Here is a 12,742-nt window from a genome sequence, read left to right on the forward strand (position 1 = left end):
GGTATGACGGACCAAATCCATTGGGTTTAGACAAGAGTCCCATAGACGACAAGGAAGATGGCGAGATCCTAGCGTTATTCTCGCGAAACCACCTGCATTATCCGATGGTAGCGCACGCATGCTTTCGATCAGAATTGGTCTTCGGGGGTATCAGTCCGGCAAGTACACCGTATGAGCTTTGGTGGGTGCTCAGGAAGATGCAAATTACCAGCATCATGTGCCATGAGACACTACTTCCAGTCTTGAGAGAGGCGCTCAAGCTAGGAACCGGTGAATTCGATGATTTGCCACTCAAGCTCAAGTTGAATCCCAACAAAGTCATCGTGCTTAGCGACAATTCTCAACTAGATACCGTGTCGGGATATCGTACGATCGAGTCGCTCGTGAGGGAGGGTTCAAAGCTGCCGGAGCAGCCGCGGAAGCTGCTTGGGGGAAACCGAATGGCATATCTATTCCAGTCTTCAGGAACTTCGGGTCTACCAAAGGCAATGATGATCACACACAGTAATGGTTACCACTCGGGAATACAGACGCTTATCACTGCCACGCAGGCCGCGCGCTTTGCAGGAGACGAACCGTTGACACCCGTTACTATGCTCGGCGTCATACCAATGTACCACTCATACGGTATGATCATCTGGATCCTTCGCGTCAATATGATCAGACAGACGAGCATCATGCTGCCGAAATGGAACCTTGAGCTCGCATTGAAAAGCATACAAAAGTACAAGATCACACATCTTCCACTGGTACCACCTCTAGTTCGCCAACTCGCCCAGAGCCCATTGACTGAGAAATACGACCTGAGCTCTGTGATCGGCGCGTCAAGCGGCGCTGCATATCTGCCACCAGATGTCGCATACCAACTGGCCAAGAAGCTGCCTCAAGGAGCGGGGATGCCGGTGCCAAGTGGTTATGGTCTGAGCGAAGCAGCCAGTATCGCAAGTCCGGCAGCGCATGGCATATTTGGATTGGAGCCTGCACTACCCGCCATGATCGGTTATCTGCTACCGGGTATGCAGGCTCGGGTTGTAGACCCTGAGACACTCAACAACGTGCCCAAAGGCGAGAAGGGCGAGCTCTGGGCACGCGGAGCAGTCGTTACCCCTGGATACTTCAGGGACCCGAAAGCCACTGCGGACATCTTCACTGAGCCTGGCTGGTTACGCACTGGCGATCTTGTGATGCGCGACGAGCGTGACCGTATCCACTATCTCGATCGCCTGAAGGAGATGATTAAAGTCAAAGGTCTGCAGGTCGCCGCTACGGAGGTTGAAGATACGCTGCTTGACCATCCAGAAGGTCTGGTGCGTGATGCGTGCGTAGCGGGCGTTGATAACGGCCGCGGCGATGGCTCTCTGTTCGTCCGGGCGTGGATCGTGCTGACCACTGAGGGCCAGAAGCAAGGAGAAGAGGCTGTCTCAAAGAAGCTGCATCAGTGGATCGAGGGACGTCTGAGCCGACACAAGTGGCTGACTGGTGGCATTGAGGTTGTGGATTCGGTGAGTACTCACCCAACGTGAGCTGCTGGTGTTAACGACTTTTCCAGATTCCCAGAACCCCCTCGGGTAAGATGCTGAGAAGAGAGATGCGGGACCGATATCATGAAAGCGTGAAGAACAGTAGCAAGGCGAAGCTGTAATTGTCAGCATGGATCGACCAGCCTGTGGCTTTGCTATGGACATCAAGACCTATGAGCTCGTCTTCAGATCCAATTAAAGCGTCCAATGGTAGGTATGGTCTTTGTGCACACGCGCTAATCGCATGGCTACTGAATGCGATCGTGGAGTATAGCCATGACATTCTTTTCGACACGGGTATCGTCTCTGCGTCTATGATTACTGCTTTGATAGCTGTGCTGGTGGAGGTTGGGAGGCTTGGCATCAGCTCTGGCGAGACGCGTCCACGAGTCCGTCCAACATACACGCCCACTCCTTACTCATCAACTCCCCAACACACGGCAATCGCATCTTAAGTCCGCCACATGTCGCGACGCGGGCCGTCTGCTCCTTTAGGCACCGGCAAGACGATGGAGGGGCAAGAGTGGGGTTGAGATGCGGCGCTTTGCCCGAAGTTCGGTGGGCGTCATGACGTTGGAGCTCTGCAGCTCCAGCTACAAAGTCAATCGCCTGATGCCGCCAAGTGCTTCTCGTCGTTGAACCCAAAATCTCACCTTCAACTTACCAAGAGACTACGACAACGTCTATCTACACCATGTCGTCACCAAAGACCGTCCGCTGGGGCATCCTCGCGACTGGAGGCATCGCCGTCACCTTGTAACTACCCCGCGCTACACCCCGCGGAAGCTGTTTACTAATAGACAGACAGTACCAAGGATCTCCTCTGCGACCCTACTACACGTGGCGTCAAGCACCTAAAGCACACGGTCGTCGCTGCCGCCTCCTCGTCCTCCGAATCGCGCGCCAAAGACTTCTTGAAGGAGGTCGGCGCACCCTCCGACGCGAAGGCATATGGCTCCTACGAGGAGTTCGTAAAGAACCCGGACATCGACGTCGTATACATTGCCACACCACACTCGCACCACTACCAGAATGCTATGCTCTGCTTGGAGGCCGGCAAGAACGTGCTGTGCGAGAAGGCGTTTACTGTCAATGCCGCCCAGGCGCGCAAGCTGGCTGAGGTCGCAAGGTCCAAGAACCTCTTCTTGATGGAGGCTGTATGGACGCGCTACTTCCCGCTCTCCATCTATGTCCGCGAGCAAATCACGTCTGGACGCATCGGACCCATCACACGCGTCATCTCGGACAACAGCATGGCGCTCGACCCCGAGAACAACTTCCCAGACGGCAAGCACCGCATGGTCAACCCTGATTTGGCTGGTGGCGCCCTGCTTGACCTCGGTATCTATGCCCTTACCTGGGTCTTCCAGACCATCTACCACACCCAGCCCGAGAACTCGCGGCAGGCACCCAAGCTCCAGGCTTTTGTCAAGAACTACGAGCCAACTGGCAAGGCCGACGAGCACAGCACCGTGATCCTGCAATTCCCCCGTTCAAAAGAGCAAGGCGGCGAGGTTCATGCCGTAGCGACAACCTCGCTCCGCGTCGCCACAGCGCCCGGAGGCAACATGGACCAACCCTTCGTCCGCATCCAAGGCCCCAAGGGCGAGATCCAAGTCTTCGGGCACTCCTTCCGTCCCCTCTCCACCAAGATCATCGGTTCAGACGGCAAGGTTGAGTCAAAAGAATTCCCCATTCCGGGCCCAGGTAAGGGAAGCGGTTGGTACAATGGCTTCGGTGGCTCACTGCAATCAGAAGGCGAGGGCCAGGGTATGTTCTGGGAAGCCGACGAGGCGGCAGATGCTATCATCAACGGCAGAAAAGAGGGTCGCTTCCTTGGCCTTGACGAGAGTGTGTTGATTATGGAGGCTATGGATGAGGTGCGGAAGCAGGGTGGGCTTGTGTACCCAGAGAAGATTGAGACTCTCGACTACCCTACGCAGTTGTAGGTCTAGCTCTATGAGTGATGGCTGGAGAAGTATGCTATGAAAGAAATGTAATAGATGTCAGGCAGTCACTGACACTGACCCAATTTCGCCGATCCCTGTGCTCCGTGACAGCTGTCGATACTTCTTCGTGATAGAGCGCGTCTCAAAGAAGTGTGTGAATTCAAGTGCAATCGCGACAATGGTCCAAGGGCTCATTACGTGAAAGTCTCTCAATATGGCTGCGAAAAGGATGTATGAGCAAACATGTAGGTAGACAACCCAAAAAGATATGTCAAACAGTGGATATGTGGCGGTGGATTCCTTAACGAAGTGTGAGACGTCTGCCCTGGGAAAGTGTTGGATCGGAGGAATGAATCAGCCTGCGTTCCCTCTCCAAGCGGCGCCCGTTTCCAGGATAGTGTTGTCTCAACAAACGATCCACCTGGCCGGAGGCTTCTAGATAAACAACCCACCAACATGTTGAGTAGAAGTATACTAATCCCACGTCCACTCGTTCATTGATGTGGACACATGGTGGCGGACGTCATACACGGGTAGATACCTCCGCTGAGGGTTATGGTTCCGCCGGCGAAGGAGACATGTCGCCATGATCGCAGCTCACGATCGCTCTTTTGGATCAGCAGAGATGGTAGAGCCGACACGAACGGGTGCGAAGGCTCATGGCTCTTAAACCCAAGAAGCAATTGAAGCATCGTCGTAGAAGTTTCCCAAGAGCAACCGCAGGTATCAGCGTCGTGTATGGTGTAGCGAACCTGTTGAGACGTTTGAGCTTTCTCGGAGATGGACATATGGATGGTGGGTTGGATAGCGGCGCTATAATAGTCCGGTTCATACGATAATGAACGAGAATCCATCCATTGTCACACCGTCTGCCCAAATTTGACCTGTTCTGCAAACTCTCGATGACGTGGTTACATCGAGGGATGTAATGCTCGTCGCGAGGCTTGCAGCACAGTGTCGTAGCGTCTTGTTGTCATGCCATCGAGTGCACCTCAAGCTTTGATCATGACTTTGATCTTTATCTCGTTGACATGGGTGTTGGGATCCAACTACGGCCTCAGGGTTGGGGGCTGGTCTCCTCTGTCGAGCCGTTGGGTATCTCTTATCGGTCAGGCAGTCGACTCCCGACCGGCCTGAATTGTCCCTTTGACGAGCTTGCGGCTTCTGCCTGAGGCACAACTTTCGTCTGGCCATCCACGAATCCTTTGTGGCTGTCTTCCGGATGCAGGGGCTGATTGGTATAAGGGCGCGCAGCAGGTTCGTGTGCTTAGCTATTGCTTGAGATGTCGAATTTCTCTCTTAGTTTTGGTAGTTGGAGAGATAGCGCGATTCGAACGTCCAACCAAGAGAACGTGATCAGAAGCATCGAGGGGTTAGAGATAGTTAGTTAAGCTAAGCAGAATAACGGCACTAGCTGGGTCGAAGTTTGTCGACAATTATTGCGTTTAAATATCTAATTTATGTTTCTGCAGACAGCATTAAACCACTGCTGCTTTCATGGCTGATCTAAAATGCCCATGTGAATTTGGTGGAAGGATGGGTTGTTTGACGAGGGTGTGCGTGTGATGGTCGTACAAGATGTGCAGCTGCCGATGGACATGCATGAGCGTGCATGTACGCGACGGTGTTGCGAAAACGACGTGTGTGTTGGATTTGAAAGTATCAGCGTCCAACCATATATCGTTCCGTATCCGCTGAAGGGGTTGACTTTGCCATCTTTCAGGCTTTGTCCCACTTCCACTCCCGCTGCCGTTCAGTTTGGGGAATTTCGTATGACCTTTCGCCACATTTCCGGGCTGTTCTTTGCTAACGCTTTGCCATGTGCTTCCATCTCTTTACATTCTCGGCCACTTTTACCATACCATTATTGAGCCTTGACAGAGTGTCGGACGACTGCGGGTCTGCCGATACCTCGAAGTAATACTTTTCGGGACACAGGCAACGACAAGGTCAGGAAGAGCACCGCAGATGTAGACGTGGGATTGCGAAGTGTTCAAGCGTTGCATCAAGCCGACAGACAAGCGTCGCCTCGACACTGTGATGATGATGTCGCTACCATATCAGGTGTTGCAGACGAGTATGCATCTGCGCCTGTCATTTCATGTCCCATTCATGGTGCTTTGCGATGCGCGAATGGCAGTTTTCATGCTCCTGGCTTCTTGGTCGTACGACGCAATGCGTTTGTCTGTTTTCCATCAAACATCACCGGGGCCCAATGTTCTGCCAACATTCGGTCAAGACCGTCTGCCATGCCGTGCACCAAGTTGAGCATGCCCACAGTTGACAGACTTCGGTTGCTCAAAACATCGAGAGTGACGAGGACGACGAACTGTGCGGCGCAAATGACCAGATCGTGCTGTTGCGATTTGGCTGTCCAGTTTCAAAGAACCAAAGTGCGCTCTGGATCTCGTTACGAATCGTCGCCGTTATAGCATCCTTGTTGTATAGGGCTCCTGAGATCGGAATCAGAAATCGAGCCAAGAGTGCGCCTCGGCCCGCAATGAGCGCAATCCATCGTGCATAACCAGTGATGGCGCCATGCACGATTGAGGCGTGGTCGATTCGCTTGTCGGGCAAACGAGATCAACTTCAGCCCATGGAAGCTCGAACACAAATATTCCCATTCAGCGGCGCGACACTCCTCTCGCCTCAACACCGTGAAAAACAGTCTGCAGTCTGCGTGAGAGTCTGACGGTGCATCGATTGTCATTGTGATCGCTCGCGACTTTCCAGAGTATGCCAAAAAGCTAGGAGTTTGAGTCTGCAGGATGCAAGGTGGAAAGAGGCTGCGCTATGGTTTGATGAATGATCTGAGAAAGGGACATCCGTACGCGACGTTGACACATCGCCTGGCAAGGAGTCCAGTGAGGTGAGTGTGCAAGACTGGAAGAGGCGGTGCTACAGCGATGACGCAGGGATACAAGAAGGATGTCTACACTGCACATGTCAGCCAAATACCCGTTATATGTCCTTCGAGGCCTGATATCTTTTAACCTGCCTGTTGTTCGCGTACAATCACCAGGTTCGGCAGTGGCTTCTTTGGGGTCTGACGTCATTGCCACCACGATCGCAGGCACCACGACGACAATCCTTCGTCTTACCTTTCGTGCTCATTCGCGCCTATGCCAACGCGTACGGGAAAGTCTGTGCCAGCGTGGGGACCTTATTTCGTAACTCGCCTACTGCCACGACATGCGGAATTACTCTCTTACAGTGTTGGTAGATACCATCTGGACCGGCGGGGGGTTATTTCTCTAGAGGTCAAGAAGACTTCACGACGACGTTACGCGGTGCTGTTATCTGCGTCGCCGTTGGATCCTTGATCGCTAACGGCGATGATGTACACAGCCGTGCTTGTGGTATGCATTTCTACAGAAGAGAAAGTGGAGACACGGTGGTGAAGGGGGTGGATCCCAATATGCTGAACATGGCCGTGGTTCCTGAGCGGTGTTAGTGAGGTGGAAGCGTTTGTGGTACCGGCATAGGCGATAGGGCAGTGGAGCACAGGATTGCGACACAATGCGGTCGTTCTAGTCGTCTTCGGCATGGGTGCCATGTGGGTCTCGCGATGTCTGGAACGCTGGATCTTTGCTAACTCGATTCAGTGGCTATGGCATTTGGCCGCACTAGGTCACGCTGCCGAGTCATGCTTGTGGAGTAATTAGAAGTATTAAGTGTCCTATAGTTTAGTTAATTTTTTTAGTTTTTAATAGCAACTATAGTACTATCTTAACTATAAGTTTAGTATAGATTATATACTTTATATAGCTGCTTTAGAGATAGTTAAGTATAAAATTTTACTTTTTTAGTAATACTTTCTTATCTATTAACTCTAAGCTATATATATTAAAGCTATATATACTATACTATTTCTAATAATTACGCTTTCTACTTCTAAGTAATAAGCTTTTACTAGTACTATATTTAATAAGCTACTAGAAAACTTCTAGTAGAATTTTTAGTATTATTAACTTATTACTAACTACTTAGCTACTTTTAAGTATACTTATATTAATAAGTAGTACTACTTTATTATTACTAAAGTAAAAGCTATATTTATTTATAGTAACTTAGCTTATAATATTAATATTAGAGCTTTTACTCTTATAAAGTTATAGTCTTTTAAAGCTATATATACGTAGTTTACTATTATAATAATAGCTACTAACGCGCTTATAATTAGTTTAGTATTTATACTACTAGTTTAAAAAAAGCTTTACTAAAAAGCTAAGTATATTTTACTTAGCTTATAAGCTAAGCGTGTAAAGAAGAGAAAGAAAAAGAGAGTAAAGTAGGTAGGATAGTAGCAGCGTAGTACTAATTATTAATTAGTTTAGGTAGACAGCACTTCCTAGGAAGATACTGCCCTAATCGGAAGTACCTGCACACCCCCATGAGGGAAGGTGAGCCAGCTGCCGTACGCTTGAACCAATCACAACCGGACAGTGACCGGCTTAGTCTTTCTTTCGACTTCGTGCCTACCAGATCAAGCAGCCCTGCTCTGGTCAATCTTGTTCAGGGAGGATGGGAGTCTTTAGCCATATCTCGAGGGGAACTCTAGCACGGCCGAGATATGCTTGGTCGTATTCGGCGGCTGCTGTGCGTCTGTTAGCCGCATCAAGTGTACCTGGTACAGGCAGCGATGAGGGGGTGCCATGACCAGGACCAGCATTCAGCTTGAAGTGGTTCCCGCTCGATGGGTATTCAGCCATCGATTGCGGTGGGGCAACGACGGACGGATTCGATGATTTGGAAGAGGACGTGCCTGTGGTGTCCGCTTGAAGAAATGGTCAAGGCAGCTCGCCGGTTAGGCCCACCAGAGAGGAGACGGCAGCCTCAATTACCGATGGACCGGAGACCGCGATAGCGCAGGCAAGATCGGAGTCCCCTGCATCATCATCGTAAAGTTGCAGTCGCATCTTCCACCGGCACAAGAGCGTCTCAATGCGTTCGCAGCGCTCTCGCGACGTGTGCGCCATGCTTCTTCTCCCTGCGCCTTGAAATCCGCCGCACCTACCCGTCCACGCCCATGTCGGCCTCCACACCCGCACCCACGAGTAGCAGCCATGCAAGTGCAAGCAGCTCGCGCCGCGTACCGCTGGACAAGCGGAAGCGCACCGAGACGAGCTGCGACAAGTGCAAGTCGCGCAAGCAGAAGTGCCGCAAGGAGCCCGGCCAGGAGGCGTGTCGCTACTGCATCGTGCACAACATCGAGTGCCTGACGACGCAGCCGCGCAAGAAGCGCCTGTATGGCAGCGTCGAGGGGCTGGGCACCCGTCTGGCGCTGCTCGAGGCGCTGGTGAAGGGGCTGCTGCCGGAAGCCGACGTCTCGAGTACCGAGGCTCTGCGCCAGCTCGCGACGTCGCACGGCATCCCGCTGCCAGACGCGGCGGCCCACGACGCGCAGGGCGACCAGGACGACAGCGGCGAGGGTGAAGGCGACGACACGGTGTCGCTGCTGCCCGACCAGCAGGGCCAGGTGCAGTACATTGGGCCGGGCAGCTCGCTGTCGTTCCACATCAAGCTGCGCACGCTCGTGGGACGCGGCGCCCTACGCGAGTTTGTACTGTCAGTAACGCCCCTGCATGAAGCCTATGGCGACATCGACTGACTGCTCCACCCCTAGTTTTGGCAAGAACGCAGCCCAGGCATCGTCGCCCACCGGCAGCGACGACCAGCGCAGCCTGCCAGGCCCGACCGCCGCCCCGACCGCCCACAACTCCGTCGCCGTCCACGGCCGCCACCTGAATCCCAGCGAGCGCCCGAACCTCGAACTGCTGATACGCGCCTTCTTCGAACACATACACCCGGACTTCCCCGTCCTACATGAGCCCTCGTTCCGCGAGGCCTACGACGCGTGGCTGGCCAACCCCAGGAGTGCAGACCCGGCATGGCTGTGCACCTTTACGTGCGTGCTGCTGCTCGGTCGACGGGTGGCGCGCATTCCCTTTCCAGAAGACCAGGAGCGGCTGTGGTGGCAGAGGACCCAGACGCTCCTTCCTGTTGTCATCTTCACCTCGAGCATCACAGCCATACAGGCCCTGCTACTGGCTGCCATACACCTCCACAACACGAACCACCGGGACGCCTGCTGGAACCTGACTGGTGCCGCTGTCCGCATAGCGCACGCCATCGGACTGCATCAGGACAAAGTGAACGCCGGCCAAACACCGCTGGCCAGGGAGTCGCGCAAGATACTGTGGTGGACGCTGTACGCTTTCGAGACGATGCAGGTATCCTCCTACGACCGGCCGAGTGCCATTGAGAATCCTGGCGCAAAGACGAGCGCCCCTAACGAGAAGATTATCGGCGGCCCTCCAGAGTTCTTCGCATGCTCAACGCGCCTGTTCATACTGCTGGGCCTGACATGTCGCGCGCCCAAGACTGTCAAGTCCAACGCCAGCGACGAATCCTACGTTGGCCCCTTATCACCCGCCGCCGGCGTGCTCCGGGATCTAGTCCGATGGAAGGAGCAGTTGCCCCGGCATCTCCAATACGAAGCCATAGAAGCCTCGCCCATGCAACGAGCCCTGATGCTGATGCACTGTGTATACCACTATACCATCATTGTCTTATGCCGCTCAGCCCTGCTTGCCCGCGCTTCTACCCTGACCAAAACCGGCCAAGACTCCACAAACTCTGCACTCACAGCCATGGCAGAAGCTTGCTCGGAGTCTGGCCGATCTCTGGCTAACATACTACTGAGACTCGAATCTTTAGGCAAGTTCGATGCCGTCTACTCGTGTGACATTTGGTACACGCTTGCATCGAGCTCGGTACTAGTCCTTGATCTGGTATGCCTGAACAAGCTGGGTGGTACGGACATGTCCGAGTCCAGGATTCTGTTGTCTCAGCTAGCAGATCTGGCACAGCGACATAGGCGAAATCCATTCATGCCTGGTACCATTGAGAAATTTGCTTCCCTCGTCCCGGAGTTGCATTCCATGGCCGACTCTCTAGCTTCGCCCGTCAGATTTGCGGAACCGGAAATGGAGACCCACGACACCGGACCGCAAAGCTCGATCCCAGCGCAACAACTGTCGCAGCCAGACGCAGTACCGCACATGTACCATCAGTCACCACCGGGCGTGGGCACGTATATGTATGCGGATCCTATGCCAGGTCGTATATACCCAGACCAGGCGTACATGGCGCCCTCAATGCATCCTAATGCCCGGTTTGATAGAACGACGCAGATGCAGTTTATGGACTTTACCATCAACAACATTCATGAGTGGAATTGGGCGGATATTGGGACGATGATTGGTCCTGAGGGCGTTCCGAATATGCCTGGAAACCCTCATGTACATGGGCCACAACCGACGGGGCCGAATTAATCGCCGCCGACGAGGACGATGTAATCTTGAGAATATACCCCAAATGCGAGAGCGAGTTCAACTAAACATGACTGGATATCCTGGCTTCGAATGTTTACTCTTCCGTATCTCAACCAAGATTACAACCACAGGGTCTACCATGAGTTGAGAACGATAGAAGCTGCTTCTTGTTTCGTCCGCAACTATTCGCAAGTCTAACCTGGTCAGTCGAAGAGTGAGTTTAGGACTGGTAGGGCTGAAAGCACGTGGCTTGGCAGGTCCGCACCAATCACATCTCTTGCTCGTACCCGCACTCGCACTCGTATCGCACCGTACTCGGACTTTGACATTGCCAAGAAGAAATGTAACAACGCGTACGAGACGGCGGAGCATACAGACGTACGCGTTGATGCAGGTACTAACAAGCAGAAAATGTATATTATGCTTGACGTGCTTCGTTGTACCATCTCACAACAACGAAGATCAAGTCTTGACGCCGACCACTACGACCGAAATACGATACGAATTGTACGAGACATTGACGAACTCAACACCATCTTCTTCACAACTTCAACATGGGAGTATTCAATCTCCTTGACAAGCCCATCTTTAGCAGCCGTTTCAAATTCCCTATCCATATCGCTCAGGTCGTTCTCGTTATTCTCGCCATCGCGCTTACGCTTCCTCGTCTGTTCATTACCAATGTTCCGCGCACACGAGCAAGCACATATGCATTGGGCATGGTATGTTGAAACTTCCTAGTCTGGCTATATCTATGTACTCTTGAGTATCAATCTGGTTACTAATTCTTGTACCTAGGGTGCCAAATCCCTCATACTACTCATATACCTCATACTTTCGGAGCATAGTCCACGTTTCCAGCGTTGGCACAGTTACAAAGCGCATGCCATAATCAGCTGTATTGAGGTTATCTTCTGGAGTGTCGTTGCGGGGTTGATGTTTCAAACCAATCTCAGCTATTGCAGAGGGCCAACATGCGGTCTTAGTTGGGTCGTAGTCATCATCGCCATCGTCATCGTGTGAGTTGGGTAGCTCCTCTCATTGACTCTTGAACTAACACATGACAGCAATTCTGAGATCATCGTAGCAGGAATTTGCATCAAAGAATTCCGCGAGTGGAAAAGTGCAGGAAAGCCAAAGTCAACGAGGCAGCAGCACACCCGTCGCCCCGCATTCGACGAAGAGGAAGTCGTGCAAACACGAGCCGAGCGACCGAAAGAAGCGCCAGTCCAAGCCGCCGAACAAGCGTACTTCCAGTCTGAGCGACGACACTCCCAACGCAGCCATTCCAGGCATCACGGCGAGTCCCTATGGGAGACTCAGCGTACTTCGCGATCCCCCCGAAAGGAGCGTCAACACCGTTCTCATCGCTCCGAAGATCGTACGCGTGAGCGGGAAGAGCGTTCCATGCATGAGATGGAGGAGCCACGTTATGCTGAACATCAGCAATATACGCCGAGTGAGCCGCGGTACTAGTGTGAGCATTGTATACAAATGTCTATCATCACGATGATAATCTAAAAGACATCACGAACAACGTCCGGCGTTGGTCATGATTTCTGGATGCTCTCTAGGTGCTTTTCAGGCGTTGGAGTGTATGGAGGGATTGCAAACGGGTGTATAGGAGTACAACGATCTGTACCAAAATTATCATGTATACGTCTTCATGTCGGTCTTTCTGGAAGTCAAGAGCAAGAGTAGACATTTCTACGGCGAAAATGATGGAAGACGCATGAGATACCAATGGAAGCTTCCAGCGACGTGGGATTCTGAACAAGTCCTCTCGATCTGAGTAGGGGTATATGATGAATACGCGGATTATGATACTGTTCAGCTGCAGCAAGAAAAAGGCATGTCTTTGTCAAACCCCCTTAGAGTTGAACTGTCTCAGACGTAGATCAACACTGTCGCACATCTCGCCGCTTTATCATGAACC

At 52.5% G+C, this 12,742-nt stretch overlaps 3 protein-coding genes across 3 annotated transcripts; all 3 read left to right on the forward strand.

Annotated features, from left to right (window-relative positions):
* Positions 1 to 215: 215 nt before the first annotated feature.
* Positions 216 to 1,642, forward strand: J4E79_006209 (uncharacterized protein; the record flags this gene model as incomplete). The annotated part of the gene is made up of 2 exons (XM_049355081.1): positions 216 to 1,502; positions 1,550 to 1,642. The coding sequence occupies 2 exons, from the start codon at positions 216 to 218 to the stop codon at positions 1,640 to 1,642; spliced, it is 1,380 nt and encodes a 459-aa protein (XP_049210477.1).
* Positions 1,643 to 2,214: 572 nt separating this feature from the next.
* J4E79_006210 (uncharacterized protein) lies at positions 2,215 to 3,469 on the forward strand (the record flags this gene model as incomplete). The annotated part of the gene is made up of 2 exons (XM_049355082.1): positions 2,215 to 2,276; positions 2,329 to 3,469. 2 exons carry the CDS (start codon positions 2,215 to 2,217, stop codon positions 3,467 to 3,469), a joined length of 1,203 nt encoding a protein of 400 aa, XP_049210478.1.
* A 5,029-nt stretch (positions 3,470 to 8,498) lies between these two features.
* On the forward strand, positions 8,499 to 10,806 carry J4E79_006211 (uncharacterized protein; the record flags this gene model as incomplete). Its single annotated transcript, XM_049355083.1, has 2 exons — positions 8,499 to 9,037; positions 9,096 to 10,806. The coding sequence occupies 2 exons, from the start codon at positions 8,499 to 8,501 to the stop codon at positions 10,804 to 10,806; spliced, it is 2,250 nt and encodes a 749-aa protein (XP_049210479.1).
* Between the last annotated feature and the right edge of the window lie 1,936 nt (positions 10,807 to 12,742).

Source organism: Alternaria viburni (assembly GCF_023758015.1).
Source record: "Alternaria viburni strain BMP 2772 chromosome Unknown scaffold_12, whole genome shotgun sequence".
Taxonomy (NCBI): domain Eukaryota; kingdom Fungi; phylum Ascomycota; class Dothideomycetes; order Pleosporales; family Pleosporaceae; genus Alternaria; species Alternaria viburni.